At 39.4% G+C, this 17,167-nt stretch overlaps 1 protein-coding gene and 1 long non-coding RNA gene across 2 annotated transcripts; one reads left to right on the top strand and one right to left on the bottom strand.

The window, feature by feature from the left end:
- Nucleotides 1–7,712: 7,712 nt before the first annotated feature.
- On the bottom strand, nucleotides 7,713–15,481 carry LOC149112125 (uncharacterized). The gene is made up of 3 exons (XR_016207283.1): nucleotides 14,866–15,481; nucleotides 13,225–13,320; nucleotides 7,713–7,936 (listed from the first exon to the last, which is right to left on the bottom strand). It is a non-coding gene; the product is annotated as an uncharacterized LOC149112125 (long non-coding RNA).
- Nucleotides 8,951–10,764, top strand: LOC149112126 (uncharacterized). The gene is made up of 4 exons (XM_089288794.1): nucleotides 8,951–9,106; nucleotides 9,526–9,750; nucleotides 10,117–10,138; nucleotides 10,394–10,764. The coding sequence occupies exons 1-4, from the start codon at nucleotides 8,951–8,953 to the stop codon at nucleotides 10,762–10,764; spliced, it is 774 nt and encodes a 257-aa protein (XP_089144920.1).
- Nucleotides 15,482–17,167: the final 1,686 nt, after the last annotated feature.

The raw sequence follows: 17,167 nt of genomic DNA, 5'->3' as shown, positions 1-17,167 counted from the left end.
TATAAAAAGGATGAAATTATATTTAGAAAGGAAAAAATTTAGAACTCACACAGAATATAAGATCGGGACGGGAAAGGGAAAGAGGACGGCGTATTCAAAACAGGAAATGTAAATCTTGGAATAAATCAGAATACTGAGTAATAATCCAAAGGTAGGGATGTGGAAACCAATTATATTCTCAGAATATAGCTCAATCCAATAGGTATTTGCTTTCTTTAACCTCTTTTCCCACACGAAGTTTCATTAGCATTGATACACTGGAACACTTTTAAATTTGTCGATGAAGTAGGCGCTCGAACCGACGAAAACGCTGCGTTACAAAATCCCGATGTAAACAAAATTATGCTAAAATATTTAGATCTATGTGTGTAACATTCCTTCGTGATCTATACATTTCGTCGACGCATATTTTAAATAATAATTCGATTTATCCGTGACTGACTTATTGACGACATTACTTGCGCGAAATTTTCAGCCCTTTTTCTCCTGAAAAACAATTACTATTTTCTCCAATAGAGTGTGTGCATTGTCACGCAGTAAAAAATAAAATCAAAAACCATTCAATGGATAAAGTCAAGGAATTGTGATATTATAGATGATCAATAAAGAAGACGTTCTCCAAGTTTAAGGCGTGTACGTTGTCCCAAAATTGAGATATTCGTCGAAATGTTCCGCGCAAAATTACAGAGCCTAGTCCTCCAATATGGCGGCCAAAAATAGTGTAAACATCTGGAACTCACTTTGGCTATCTAATCGATTGATTATCTAAACCGAACCAAAAAACATTTACACAGGCACTTTTCTTAAGAGTGACTTCCTGTAAATACTACGGATAGGTGTGCAAAATGCAAAAATCGAATTCCCTCAAACTTTTTCACAAGAAAGCCCTCTGAAAACTATTTAAGAAAATACAACTTGTAGATCATTTGGATTTATATTTTTTAAGTAAAGCGATTTTTTAATTTTCACCCTTGAAGAAGCCCTCGAACCACTGAGAAATGTGCTTCGTATTTGCGACTCGTGTAAGAAAACTAAAACAAATATCAAATCTATTTCGATATTACACAATTCAATGACCCTTCCTTTACAAAGTACCGTTATTAGAATTGGAAAAGATTCAAACCTGAATTTTTTTAAAAAATTCAAATTTACCCTCCTAAACAGCATTATCCAAAAGCTCGATTTTGGCAAATTTCAAAGGCAAAACTCCCTACCTGGTACATGGATTCCGCTGTAAAGTTGGTATTCTATAGAAAGAGTAAGGTTTCCTCTATAGTTCTGTGAAATAAAATTTTTGGGCAACTTAAACTACGAATTTAGACGACCGAAAATATTTACGGTACTCGCTTGAAGTTTATGACCTTTGAACTTACAGTTGTCTTCATGAATACAAGAGATAACCTAAACAACAGTTGAAATCTTAGCCTGAATACGACCCTTTCCCCCATTTAAATGATTTGTAGTTATTCTTTATCTTCTGTGGGCAATTGTTGCGCAAGTAATATTTTTTTTACGCTGAAAAGGAGTTCTAACTTGTTTATGAGTACGTGCGTAATTGTTTACTTAAGCGGAAATTTGTGGATATTAAATTTATTCCATCTAAGTTCTATTTCGTGTGCTGCAATGCGTTTCGTGTTCTCATTAAAACAAAATGGTATTGCCAAGTAGAAGGTTTTCTTCTCAGATTTTAAAACAACATATAGTTTTTGACTTACCGTCCACATGCATGGCTTGATTTACTCAGCAGCGTTACACCGGGTGTGATAGCGGTCAGATGGCGTGACGATAATTGACAAATCGCTTTTCGCAAAACGAATTCATCAAAATATATTTATTATATCTTTTAACATCATAATGCTTTGAGACTACTTGATAAAGACTCTTGTGAAATAAGTCTACAAAATTTTGAAACTCTCATTACGGTGAAATGAAGAACCTGGATCTACTATTTTTATGCCGCGGTCGTGTGATCCTCAAGTGTGGTATCATATGACAATAACAACTAAAAAATGGCCACCTGCAGTTATTCTCAAATCGTCGGTGGCATGTGCGTCATGTGCGGTCCGAGGGTTTCTAATCCCGCACATGTTCAATCTGTTAAAATTGGATAATGTGGCAAAGATATTCGAGGTGTGTTCAGAAACAGCAGAGGTCTGGGTATCTGTACTTGTTTTTAACGGATATTCCTCCTCGTTTGTACAGAAGATCACAAAGGCACGAACAACCCCAAGAAGAGAGCCCAACGCGGAATTTAAATCCAATGCCGTTTTACCTTACGTCCAAGGAGTTTCGGAGTCTCTCCGCCGCTGCCTAGAACAACAAGGCATTCGCACCGTCTTCAAGTCGGACACTTCGGTCACACTTAGTGCGACCAAAGGACACCGTCAACCCGGCTAAACAAGATGGTGTTGTCTACAGGATTCCCTGTGAGTGCGGCAAAGTGTACATCGGGGAAACAGGGAAATCCATGCAGGAGAGGATCTAAGAACACGACAGGGATATACGACTCACCCGTAACCAGACCTCCGCCGTTTCTGAACACACCCACGAGACTGGCCACTATCCTATCTGGAATGAGGTCAAGTTTATTGATCGAGATCCTCACTGGTACACACGTAGGGTCAAGGAAGCTATTCCCATAAGACTTCACCCTAATAATATCAACAGGGATAGTGGAATTGAAATTCCTGAAGCATGGATGCCCACGATCAAAAAACACAACAACAGGAGAACAGTACACCAGCGAACCACTGAGGGAACAGCTACTCGTCGGAACAATGGAACAACAGGAGGATCGAAATGCACCAATCACAGCCAACCTTTGTGATATAAATGATACCGTGCAATCAGTCGACCTTATCGCCTGAAGAAGACTAGCAGTAAGCAGTCGAAACGTCGCGATCTACATCTTAAGTGACTACATAGTGAGACAAACGATAATACACTTTATTATGAGAGCCTACAGGCAACAAAATTTGCGTCTGAGGGTGGAGTCTTCTCGACTGAACCAGATTTATCCCACGATCCCCCTTCTGGTTCGTCTCATGTTGTATCCATTGCTCTGGACAGGAACAGTGCTTTTTGTTGCTACGCCACCTTATCTCCCATAGGTCCCGATGACGAGGGCATACTGTTGGGTACAAAATACCTTCATCCAGGTCAAAACAACCTCGGAAACAAAATGTGTGATATGCGTTTACTGGAAGTTTAGTTTAACGGTAAGGGTTTCGAAAAACCATGCGACAGCAAGCTAACCCCGGGGATGTAAGCCCTTGGATAACATTGAGAAAGGCATCACAGAAAATGTCACGCAGTATTATAGGACTTCGCTTTCTTATGCAATTTAAATGATACGTGAGAATGTTTCGGTGACAGAAGGAAGCAGAGGAGCCATCCGCGTTTTTGTTCAGTGAATGGGATTCAATGCTGGTAGGTGCCTTTATAACTTATTTAACAAGCAAGAGGACAACAATACAATAAGTCATCAGATTCGTGGATTTTCATAACAACAAGCGGGGTCCACAAATTATTACTATTTTTTCAGTCATCTCTGTAATTCCCTTATATGTGACTACCTTAAAGTTTCTCTTGACTTATCTCTTGTAGTGAGGCAAGCCGACAAGTATTCCCCCCCTGCCCCACCTTTAATTTCTAGTCCCACTTCTCCACGTGGTTAGTATTGGGATCATTTTTGTGGGAGAAACTTGTAAATAGTCGGGCCGCAATATAACTCAAGAGACTATTACGCTTTTGCACGGTCAGCTACATTGAAAGAGTGCCATGAGATTTTTATTTCGCGTATCATGAAATCACACCTTAATTGGGCCTCATGGCGATTGTCTGTTACCGTAGCATTCAGTATTTTCTCGATCATCTTTTGCAATATTTTCGATCTAAAGAGAAAATTGAATTACGAATACACTGATCTGCTCTAGCCAACAATAGCCTTGCTTCGTCCAGAGAAGAATCGCTCACACCAATAGCCTTCAAATAACCTCGAATGTCTTTGTCACATTTTCGAATTAAAACACATTGAACATGTGCGGGATTCGTAACACTAGGACCGCACGTGCCCACAACGATTTGAGAATGACTGCAGGTGGCCATTTCTTAGTTGTTATTGTCATGTGATACCACACTCGAGGATCACACGACCGCGGCATAAAAATAGTAGATCCAGTTTTTTTATTTCACAGCAATGAGAGTTTCAAAATTTGCAGACTTTATTAAAGAAAGGTATTATATATACAAATTTTTTGATGAATTCGATTCGCGAAAAGCGATTTGTCAATTATCGTCCCGCCATCTCACCGCTATCACACCCGGTGTAACGCTGCTGAGTAAATCAAGCCATGCATGTAGACGGTAAGTCAAAAGTTATACGTTGTTTTAAAATCTGAGAAGAAAACCTTCTACCTTGCAGCACACGAAATAGAACTTAGATGGAATAAATTTAATATCCACAAATTTCCGCATCCGTAAACAAATACACACGTACTCATAAACAAGTTAGAACTCCTTTTCAGCGTAAAAAAAATATTACTTTCGATAAAATTGCCCACACAAGATAACAAAATAACTGTTAATCATAAAAATGGGAGAAAGGGTCGCATTCACGCTAAAATTTCAACTGTTGTTTAGGTTATCTCTTGTATTCATGAAGACAACTGTAAGTTCAAAGGTCATAAACTTCAAGCAAGTACCGTAAATATTTTCCGTCGTCTAAATTCGTAGTTTGAGTTGCCCCCAAATTTTATTTCACAGAACGATAGAGGAAACCTTACTCTTTTTATAGAATACCATCTTTACAGCGGAATCCATGTACCAGGTAAGGAGTTTTACTGTTGAAATTTGCCAAAATCGAGCTTCCTGATAATGCTGTTTAGGAGGGTAAATTTGAAATTTTTTTGAAAATTAAGGCTTGAATCTTTTCCAATTCTAATAACTGTACTTTGTAAAGGAAGGGTCATTGAATTGTGTAATATTGAAATAGTTTTGATAATTGTTTTAGTTTTCTTACACGAGTCGCAAATATGAAGCACATTTTTCAGTGGTTCGAGGGCTTCTCCAAGGGTGAAAATTAAAAAATCGCTTTACTTAAAAAATATAAATCCAAACGAACTAAAAGTTGTATTTTCCTAAATAGTTTCCAGAGGGCTTTCTTGTGAAAAAGTTTGAGGGAATTCGATTTTTGCATTTTGCACACCTATCCGTAGTATTTACAGGAAGTCACTCTTAATACGTTAACTCCTAAAACGGCTAAAAATCACGAGATAAGCGTATGTATTTCGACAAACGCGATCTCAGCTTTATGTCACGCACCGCCATAACTCAGAAATTCAAAATGCGCTGATTTCCAAACGAAGGACGCTATTGAACTGGAAAGTTGTAAACTGACATAAATTTAGTACCTCATGCCTGATGAGGGTAGAACCTTTAATGGCTCTTTAGTTTTGGATTTGAGAATTTGATGACGTCACGTGAACACACTCTATACCTTCCTGTTCTTTGTCACTCGAGGAAGAGCTTTGGAATTCTTTGTAAACAGTCCTTTCGCCGGCATGGAAAGAAGGGCCAAAAGTGCCCTTGATCCATACATCCCGCAAATTTGCATTCAGTTATTGTAGCGAAATGTATTGATCACGGGAGAGTGTTACACACAGATCTGAATATTTTAACATAACTTTCTTTGTATCGGGATTTTGTAACGCAACTTTTTCGTGGGTTCAAGCGCCTACTTCATCGACAAATTTAAAAGTGTTCCAGTGTATCAATGCTAATGAAACTTTGGAATAAAATTGGTAACATTATCAGGCATACATGGTTAACGTTTTAAAATAATCTATCGAGCCGTTTTTAAGATTTTAGAAAAAGCGCTTAAAATCGAAAATTGTTCTAAATTTATTATGGAAGTGACGTTGAGAAAAAGTCCCGTTCTCGAGATCAAGAAAACACAAACCAACAAAACTTTCATGGCTTCAAAAAAAAAAAAAACTTGCAGACACATTCTGTTGTCTTTTGGAGCAATTTCATTAAAATCACGTTCTTCTTTCAGTCCATTTAATTTCATTAAACAAAAAGCATGGTTTGAAATGTTTTCGCGATTTATTCGAAATCAAACATACAGAATTTTTTTATTCTTGCATATTCCCCTTGCCATACATCGTAATTTAAGAAATTGGCATCAGATTTTCTATAACAGATCAGGTTCGTACAAAATTCATGTTTTACCGATTTTCATATTTTTGGTTTATCATTTGCATGGAAATATCGATTACCCTAAAACACACATTTAAGCAAACTTTAATCTTTTTCCAAAAACTGGTGTAATTTCCACATCGATCAGAGTAAGGGAAGGATAGTAAAACGCCAACTGAAAATGTTAGGTATGGTCCAGAAAAAACTGTATCGAACCACCTTAACAATTTCAGCCTCAGCCTGACAAACAGACCTTCTTATTAATGAAAAAAAGCTGTATGGGAGAAGAACGCTTGTGAAAACGAGTTCTCCGCAAAATATGGAAATAGCGTAAGGAGTGAAAAACTTTTTCGCTACCTCGTTGAGCTATCACCAGGAAAACATTCACGTCATGAATGAATGTCATTTTTAATCGACTTCATTTTCGAATTTTAACGATGCTTTTTAAAAGTACAGTCTACACTACCAATGCAGCCCTGGTTTCACTGAAGAACGTAGCAACTTATGTCAAAACTGAGAGTGGACTTATTTTGTCGTCGTCTTCCATTTGCACTTGTATATCAAGTGAGTAGTTTGTGGTAACTGATGTGAGCAGTTTGTTTTTGGACGGATTTATTGATAATTCAAGCAAAAGTAAACAGAGTCAACAATATTCTGGCGATTACCGTTTGCCGTAGAACATGACCTTAATAAGTCGAATTATTCTCGCATTTTGATTGGTTCTTGCTAATGATCAATTGCAGGACAGACGTATAGATAATGTCATTAACTACATGCTGCCGTGCGTCTGTTCAGTAATTGACTACAGATGATGTCAAAATGTGGTAGGAACATCAGTGACACACTCGGACACCTCCTTGTGTGCCACTTTTTTGTTCTAACCACATTTTTGACGTCATCTGTGATCAATTACTGAACAGACGCACGGCAACATGGAATTTGCAATCCGTTGGAACATGGGTACTACAACGGTCATGTAAGACATCTCCTTTTATCCCAACTCGCCTAGAACTGGATCAACTGAGTGAGTGTCTCGATTTCCCGGGGTTTTTCGATTTTGTTCTTGTCACCCGCGTCACCTGGCTACATAGCCATACGAGTTATTATTGTTTCTGCTTTTCGATTTGAGCCCGCGTTCTCGTCTGCATTCAATAGCAAACCGAGAACATAATTTCGGTAAATCGATCCTAGCTGGGCCTGGCCTTTAGCTAAGTTGAATCCGTTAGGTCTGTGTTAGGCGGCAACCACACTCCCATAGAATTCAGGAAATTGGACGTGGGTCCCGCGAGTCACTGCTGTGTAGGGAACGATTCCAGGATATTTTTCAGGCGTGAAATATCCTCCAGGATATTGGAGGCGGCGTGGCCGAGTGGTTTAGGACGCTGGATTTGAAATCTGGAGGTCCCTGGTTCAAATCCTCCGCCCTACCGCTATCTGGATTTGTTCTCGGTAGCCCCGAGTTCAACTCCTCGGCCGAGTGTGTAAATAGCCAACTGGTCAGCCTCCCACCAGGTGGGATTCTTAATAGTTTATGTTATATTTGAAATATTTGTTTATTTATTTACAGTGTCCCCAATTAGCACACTAGTGCTAAATACATCGACACTTAAATAAAGTGATTATTATTTTTCACAAGATTGAAGTCTACATCAACTGGAGTATCCTCTGCAGAATCCTCTTGACATTCACTTGTCGGGTTGTTTTGGGTGTGGCCAGTTCGTTGAGGTATGTTCCCTCTCTAAAGTACAACAAAACAGGGCGATTAAGTAACTGGACCTTCAATAACAAGGGAAATGTTTTTACAGAATTTACCACAGGAATTTTTAATGATGCAGTACAGAAAGCAGTTTTGCAAGCCAATCCAGTTTATCGAAATCTTAAAGATGATTTCTAGTCCGTACTGCGCAGTCTCAGCACACTAATGTTTATAAACATTATAAGTCTCATGATAATAGATGTCCAACAGTAGCAATTAAATGAAAGAATGAAAGATGCGAATGCAGCCATAACACTACTGGAAAAATGACTTGAAAAAATTTCTGGCTCTGAACGGGATTCGAATCCACGACCTTTGCGTTACCGGTGCAATGCTCTATCAACTGAGCTATCAAAGCCACGCGAGAGCGGTTGTGTGTGAGTTCGGCCCTATATGTTCAGTGGACGTAATACTCGGCTCAAGCATATGAATTCCATGGTAATAGATGTCCAACAGTAGCAATTAAATGAAAGAATGAAAGATGCGAATGCAGCCATAACACTACTGGAAAAATGACCTGAAAAAATTTCAGGCTCTGAACGTTCAGAGCCTGAAATTTTTTCAGGTCATTTTTCCAGTAGTGTTATGGCTGCATTCGCATCTTTCATTCTTTCATTATAAGTCTCACTCGATGGAATGCGAATCGATGTTATTCGTTACGAACCACACACCGAGTATCTTTGAGGCCTTCCAAATTCTTTTTCCAACAGCTTCATTGTTTTTTACTGCTACGAAGTTGTTTCATCAAGTGATACGAGAAAGAAAGAAACATAAAGCTTCGACCGCTTCGCATCCATAATGGCGGTTGTTTTAAAACTTTGAATTTAATCAGTTCCTGTAAGTAGCTGCGAAATGTTTACATTTTGTGATGTCTTACATGAAGCATGTATGGATTGGATTATTGTGGGAGTGAGTCGTTGTCACCTGTGCGCTGGCCGAGCACTTCCATACACCTGTGCATGTGGTTGATGTCTTTTGCAGGTGTCAAAACTTGAGATGAGCTTGGAGGACATGAAGTCTGCAGCTTCAGAAATAAAGTTATTGCGGCCAGTTCAAGAAGCCGTTGTTCTGTTCTTTAAGGCAGAGACTTGGGAAGAGGTTGCAGATGAATTTGGATCTGAAGTCTTGCCAGAGAAGCTGTTGCGCTCCGCTGTAAGTATATAAGTCCTGGTTATATCAAGATACATTCTGTTGCCTTAGCAAAATAACATAATGGTTATTTAATTTGATAATAATGATTTCAACAACTTGATAAAAAGTGTAAGAATTTTACCATGGATAATTATGTGGCTAGCCTTATGTGGGATGAAACATACCTATGTAAGGCTAGCCACACAATTATCCATAATAATGATTTCTTCAAAAAAAATGTATACTATTAGCTTTCTTTTACACAAAGTCCAGTCAGTATGGAGATTATTTGAAAACTTGGGATGCAAATAATGGAAACAAAATATCTGTTTTACTGCTTCATAATTTTCATGCATGTGAAAAAGTCAGGAATAAAAACAGAGTAAGATGTGCATGTTCAATAACATTAACAAATGGCATACTGTATGTCTTACTTCCAGGTGAAGGATTTTGAACAATTACATGAATTTCAAAAATACTTAGAAAGACTGAGGAGACAGAGAGATGATGAGGGTGTCCAGGAAGTGGATGGTCTAGTGGATGGCAAAAATGGAGCAAAGGGAATCATTGTCTTTTCTCAGGATTTCAGCATGGTGGAACAGGCAGCTGTAGTAAAGTTACCTCATTTTCATTTGGCCATAGGGAATGCAGGCAATGATTGTGAAGTAAGTACACATATCTTGATTATGTTAAAAATAAAATCAAGGTGGCAACTTACTGTAAAATAGTTCTTGGGCATCTTTTACCAGTGGTTGAATAATAAACGGTATTATACAGAGTTTTACAAATGTGATGGCAAGGTACAGTGTTTGGAACATATTACTGTAAACTCACATTTTTACATGTCACAGTGAACAGACAAGGGCATTTGCCAGAACTGCAAAGACACATTTTTACCATATAGAGCCTCAGCTTTTGATGCTTATCAGATTCATTTTTGACAGCACATGTAACTGACATTGTTTTTATCACCATGGTCACTTACTTTAAAGTCAATGGAATTTGATCCTTGTCTCTGTCTGTGTCCACAGAATGTTTTGGATGTGATGAGCCGTATATCCAGGCTAAATTTCACAAACATGTAGCCTCTGGTTTACTCTTAAAAACCACAATGTTTGTGAACCATTTTATTCAGTTCTGCTTGATGAACATGCTGTCTGCGGGTTTCTTCTGTTTTGAGACTGTTCATCAATTAAAATCTAATTTGGAGCAGATTGTCCAAGTGTTAAATTTCAATATCACCACTACAAACTGAAATAAATAAAAGGAGCTTGTTATGTTTATGTTTTCCATTTTCATTTGTTTCAGGCCCTCATTTGAGAGAAGTAGTGAAGACCTTTGACATGGGCCACTGGTCAGTGTCACGACAAGTCACCACCAGACATTTGTCCGTCTCTACAAGCCCAGAAAATTTAATCACTGTGGGCTATGCCCCAAACCAGCCATTGCCAGATGATGCCTTTTCCTGGCTGGTGGAGCATCTCTCTAGAGAAGGAGATACAGTTGTTGATGTTAATAGTAAAAGTGGGGGTGCCTTTGTTGCGGCCCTCAAAGGAGGCAGAAATGCTGTGTGGATTAGCTCTGCCTCCTCTGAAATGCAAAGTGAGATGAAAGCAACAGTTGACAGTATTTTTGCCAGTGACTCTGATGAATGTGACAGAACCATCTCTGCAGATTAGGATTACAGTGATCATAATATTTCAAATGTAATTTAAGCATTCATATGCTTATCACTTACCACTGTTTTTCTATAATAGTTTTTAAATGATCTTTTGAAGTAGTGGAGCACAATTATTTTTAATAGTTTCAAGTTCTTGTATATTATTCTAAGTTTGAAACTGAATACATTAAATTATTTTCATTTGTTAGCTCTGTGCAGTATTTCTGTGGTCTGTGTTCTGATCACAGGTTGCAGAGTTTCTGCAGCCTGTGCTCTGATTCCAAGGTGCAGAATTCAAAATGTGTGCAGTTTGCAATGCCTTAGTAAAATGGTTGCCTGTGCTCTGATCCCAGAGTGCAGTATTTCTGAAACCTGTGTTCTGATCAGAGGGTGCAGAATTTCTGCGGCCTGTGTTCTGATCCCAGGGTGCAGAATTTCTGTGGCCTGTGTTCTGATCACAAGGTGCAGAATTTCTGTGGTCTGTGTTCTCTTCACAGGGTGCAGAATTTCTGCGGCCTGTGCTCTAATCACAGGGTGCAGAATTTCTGCAGCCTGTGCTCTGATCACAGGGTGCAGAATTTCTGCAGCCTGTGCTCTGATCACAGGGTGCAGAATTTCTGCAGCCTGTGCTCTGATCCCAGGGTTCAGCAGTTCTGCAGCCTGTGCTCTGATCACAGGGTGCAGAATTTCTGTGGTCTGTGTTTTGATTCCAGGGTGCAGAATTTCTGCAGTCTGTGCTCTGATCCCAGGCTGCAGTATTTCTGCACCCTGTGCTCTGATCCCAGAGTGCAGAATTTCTGCAGCCTGTGCTCTGACCACAGGGTGCAGAATTTCTGTGGTCTGTGTTCTGATTCCAGGGTGCAGAATTTCTGCGGCGTGTGTTCTGATGGATGCATGGTTAATATTTAAAATTCACCGAAAAAAAGCATTTTCTGTATGCACAACAGTTTTAGGGCTAATTTTTTCAGAATAGCTTTTGTAGCACAGTGAGAATTTATATGCAGTAACCATAATGTACGATGTTTCAACAGATTTAGATCACCAGCATTATTGTTTTTTTAGAACTCTGCAAGGATTTAATCTTTGTAGTGGTCAGTCCAACAGGTGCAATAAAAAATTGTGTCATATGGCATTACTTTTTATGACAAAAACGGTGTCACTTAGCACTGCAAGAGAATATTCGTGTTTTACATATTGCTGAAAGGAATCGTTTCCCCGAACCATTAATTTTCACCCAAAACATGATTTTCAATATCTTCAGAAAATGCACTGTCTTGAGGTCTAAAATATAGATTATCTCTGCTTATTTCCAGCATAGAGCATAAAAAGGGCATTTTTGCCGAATTTTGCGTAGAAGTGAGGAAAAAAGAGCGCAATTTAGCGGAAATTGCCACTTTGGAAAAAGACAAAATAGATTAGAAGGCGTTACACGCAAACAAACTCTCGAGAGTGCGCAGTACGGACGGGAAATCATCTTTAATCTGTGTATGATGAACTAAAAAATATATATAATTTCTTCAGTTATAAGAAGTTCTGAATTGAAAATGTTCTTCACAGTCTAAGGTAACTTAGTTATTGGATTCAAACCCACGCGGGATTCAAAAGGGATTTAAACGCGATTCAAACTCACGCGAACTTTTCAATACTGGTGCGATTATCACTCCTCTTTGCCTTCCTTTCATTGACAATTTCCAACCACTCCCAGTGGCCAAAGGAAACCCTTTGACCAGCTGAACACATACTGGTCTTGATGGAATTTACTTGTTCAATTCTTATTCGGATTTATTATTCTTTTTCTTTTTCATCAGGAGCTAAAAATGTACTGTTTTACTCATCTCATGCAGCGTCCACACTACGCCGGAGAAATTTGAAAAGGCAGCTTTATTTGAATGGTTAGGCCTACTGTCCACACCAATCCGTCACGAAAAGGGAGCTTGTCCAAAACGCTTTACGGATCGGAGGAATTTGAAAACTCCGGGGTAGGAAAAAGAAACATCAAAACAAACTGACAAACAAACAAAAACTGTTCTGAATGTACAGGAGAGTTGTTGTTATTCGCATTAAATGTTCAAGACACATTTCAACTATAGGTACGTTCAGAAACAGGCCGTACTTGTTCCTGGTCGCGTTAATGTTTAGACCTTGTCCAAATCTTCCGCGTTTGTAGGTATTTCCGGCGCGAAGGAATGAATTAATCTGATGAATTGCGCGTAAGCACAAACTCTCTACTTTAATCATTACAGCCACTAGCTCTCAATTCATGCGGGTTCTGCTTTCGGATAGCATGCGCGTTTATCTATCTAACTATAATAATTTCCTAACTTATGTACGTTTGTGTCATGGCAAATGCCAGCGCAGACCACGAGATTGAGAAAGCTCACGGTCTCAGTCTCTCAGATTAAAATAATGATAAATCACCAAATTCTTCTTAGGAAAAACCTAAAATTGTAGAGAAATCAGTAATGCTCATGATCCTAACCTTGTTGGTTTTCATTCTCCTCTTCTGAGGAAGTCTCCATATCTTCATCGTCACTGTCAGACTCGCTGGCATCGTCACGGGAGCGAATTCCATGTCCTGAGAGTGAAAGATTTGAACAGTTGTCTTTAACAAAATTGCTTATACAAACATGTAGACTTCAAACAACTGTATTTTGTTTTCCACTAGATTTTCGAGCAGTGGTCGCACTCAATAGAATTCGATTTACGGTAGCATAAGTTAGGTTTCTGTAGTGTGAAGCGAGTCAGAGCTTTGCAGCAGGGTCAAAGAGATTTAAAGACCTGGGTGGAGTGAGGCACTGACGGAGTAACACAGCGGCCAGGGTTTGAACCTGGACTTCTCGTTCCGGAGTCCAGTCCATCAAAGAAGCTGAGTCGATTTCTGAATTATTTTGGCCACGTGCAAAATTATCCTTAAATTGAAGGAAACCAGAAAATATGTAGTTTACTAAGATAGAAAAACACCAAGGAGGACATAATAAACCATTAAGGAACAAGGATAGTTAAAGATGGAGAAGATTGACACGGATAACAAACGATGAACTTGAAAAATTTAAGCTAAACTTTGCAAGATGCGCAAACCGTGAAGTAGCTCCTTTAATCACTACATCATGGCGACTACCAGATGTTAGAAACGGGAACCTTTGTAACTTACAAACACAGTGCGGCATCGACTTACTCAGCTGCATCGAACAAAGAGTAAAATTTATCGTGAGTTCACCCTGAATGCTCACACACTTCTTACTCTAGATGTCTAGAAGGACAACCTTGTAAATAACTGAGGGACAATTTCACTTCTCTTTTAACAGTGATTGTAAGTACGATTGGTTTTAAAAGGTGCCATGAAGCGCGTAATGGAAATTCTAAATAAGAGAAATTCGAAAATTCTTGAATCGAATACTGTTTCGTCTCAACTCCGTGACTTACTGCTCGGTAAAGAAACGACGTCAGCCTCTGTTCCTGGCCAATCAGCTTTTAGCTGTTTTCTGGTGGCCAAAACTTTTCGTGCGCTTTTGACGGGTGGCATTTTGTGGCTTCATATTTCCGCCTTTTTGTTCGCCTTCTTATAATCTCCCCTTTCAGGCATAAACTTTTGAAAGCACTGTCGCTCTATCTCGTAAATTAAGCCCAAACCCAAATAATGGATTTGAATAACGGGTAACTGTACAGAGTACAGAACATCGACTTGGAAATATTTAATAAGAGATACCCTAGATCCTCTTCTAATAAACAACCCTCCTCCTATGACTCTTTTATGCGACCTCAAATTAAACACGGTACTTTGGTGGTAGCCTGCGAACGCAGACGTATTTCCGGCTGTCACTTGGTTCCGCCGAAAAATAACGTCTGCGAACCCGAGCCAGGAAACGATTTCTGTGACGTAATGACTTTTGTTTCTCCTTGGCCAATCAGATTCCATGATAGAATGAAACTCGAGTGCTCCTCACAGCGAATACCTCGCGCAGTAGTTCTGGGGTTATTTAAGCTAAACTGTGATTGGCTTAGAATTCCTACGTCACAGAAATCGTTTTCTGGCTCGGGTTCGCAGACGTTATTTTTCGGCGGAACCAAGTGACAGCCGGAAATACGTCTGCGTTCGCAGGCTACTTTGGTGGTAGCTTACAGCTGCCTTAGATGCGCAGTCATGATTGTTGATTGTTTATCGGCTTGTATGTGATGTGACAATATGCTTCACCTAACAAGCTTTCCACTGTGTCCATAAACGACTCGGCATCAAAATGAACCTCTTCATATTCACAATTCCTGAAATAAAACACCCAATAATATTAGGCAGGCGCTCATGTCATGCTCGAGCGTAACGGTGACATGAGCGTGACATGAGCACATGCCACGTTTCCGAACTTAGAATATCTCTACTACCCCCGATAGAGATGCTAATCCTTCAAAGCAATTCGCCGCTTTCCATTCATAATCCTGGGATGTAGAGCGCCACTGTGAGAGTATATGTCTTGTCCAAGAACACAACACAATGTCCCCGGCCAGGGCTCGAACCCAGACCACGCGAACCAAAGTCCAGCGCACTAACCATGAGGCACCGCGTGACCAGTACACGTCACTCACTGATTTTCTTCAAAGTAGAAGATTTCGTAAATTAGCGACGAATACTTGTATTTGGTAGCAGCAGTTTTGAAAGAGCTACACAAGCACCTTTGCTTGAGCGCTGCGAGATCAATGACATACTGAATTCGAACATTGCTACAATGGTATTCAAATGCCCCTACCCCCGGGATATCCATGACAAAAATGAGTAATGGAAAGTAATGGACTCTGGTAAAGGAAAATAAGAAGAGAATCAGCCTCAAACATGCGTTTTCAACTTCCACTAAGTCGCTGGTATTGGTTCTATGTTATTAAAATATAAAAGCGATTAGATTCTCACTAGCAAAATTTTATATTCAAACGTTATACAAAGCTTTTGAGGATCTTTCATTACGAGCGACAACGTTATAAAGGACGGTAGATAAATAAATAAATAAATAAACTTTGTTTAACGAGGGTAACACATAACAGTCTTACGACTGATAAACACGGTGTGGAGTCTTGATGATTCTTAACTTCAGCGACTTTTTCAAATTCCCCCTAACCCCTCCATATAGTGTAAAATTCCCCTCTAATAACAACCACCGACGTCAAATTCCTAACCTCAAAACACATCAACTAGTCAAATGCCCGCCGGGGAAGAGGGGGGGGGGGGGGGGGAGGTGTTGAAAACCAAAGGAAGTGACATATCGGGAACACTAATTTTACTCTCGAACCGATGAGGCTCGATTTCCGCCACTCTCACAAGTCCGCTCTATGTTCCTCCCCGAACCTAGAACCAACAGGCATAAATGTGTCAGGCGGGAGATGGGGGATAAGGTAAAAAGAATTCTACTGTATAACGTGCACTTTTGCAAGCAATTACACTGCTTTTCGCTGTATTTTCAACCGCGAGCTCGCCAGTTTCTCTCGAGTTCGGATCGCTGTATTTCGATAGCATGTCCTCTAAATCCTGGTCGGTCAAGTTTATCCAGCTATCGTCTGCAGTCATAAGACAATAACAATAAATAATTTTTTAATACTTTCGGCTATCGCTTTAGCCAGAACACGTTTTTACTTCTTTAAAAATATGTCTTCTCCTGGTTATAGCTCTTTTTTTTACTAAAAGTAAATAAGTTTAGTTCCGAATGGAAATTTATCCCAGTCTCCTTCATGAAAAGCCCTTTAAGCTGTCACGTGATCAGGTCTGTCACAATGATGACGCTAAGAAACATGAACATAACAAGCAAATGAAAAGACATTTTGCAATACTAAAAGACGCCACTGAATACTGTCTTGAATTTTAAACTTTCCGTCAAAACGGCTCAAAATAACAATTTTTGAAATGATATTCATTTCTCCGTAATATTCTGTCACTGTTTACGCAGAAGTACACAACCTCTAGCGACAGCTTGCGAACAATGCCTCTAGGTACGATCCTGTTTCAGTCCTATTTCCTGTTTCACTTGCGGTGCTCGAGGCTCCACTGCTTGCAGTTCGTTTCTCTCTCCATAAACAGGAACTCTAATAAGTACGGATCGAAAGTTTCCTCGTCCGTACAGCCATTTTCAAGTATGCGTTGGACAGGCCCGTTCGCCAGGATAAACGACCGGAAAGGCCGTCTGCTAGCAGTCTAGTTGTTTCGGTTACGAGCCTAATAATCTAGCTCAATATCAAAATAACAATTCTCCCTATTGATCGTCATACATTTCTTGTAACAGTTGTGAGAATTTAGTGATTAATCAAGACTTTATTGTAGTTGACGATTTTCCTTATTGTTATTACTTGTCAGGCCGGTTGACAATGTACTAATGATGTTAGGAGAATTTACATCATGATTAACAATAAGACGTTAAAGTTGTAGCAGTAAAAGACTGTTGGAAAGT

This window comes from Orbicella faveolata, unplaced genomic scaffold (genome assembly GCF_042242905.1).
Source record: "Orbicella faveolata isolate gen_17 unplaced genomic scaffold, um_ofav_v1 contig_2, whole genome shotgun sequence".
NCBI lineage: Eukaryota > Metazoa > Cnidaria > Anthozoa > Scleractinia > Merulinidae > Orbicella > Orbicella faveolata.
The sequence above is the reverse complement of the archived record's forward strand: the minus strand, read 5'-3'. Positions and strand labels throughout refer to the sequence as shown.

Bases quoted from the DNA above. Each gene is read 5' to 3' on its own strand.
- LOC149112126 (XM_089288794.1), top strand. From the start codon at position 8,951: ATGAGCTTGGAGGACATGAAGTCTGCAGCTTCAGAAATAAAGTTATTG. The intron at 9,107-9,525 runs GTAAGTATATAA...TCTTACTTCCAG, and splicing joins AGAAGCTGTTGCGCTCCGCT to GTGAAGGATTTTGAACAATT. The intron at 10,139-10,393 runs GTATATCCAGGC...CATTTGTTTCAG, and splicing joins TGTTTTGGATGTGATGAGCC to GCCCTCATTTGAGAGAAGTA.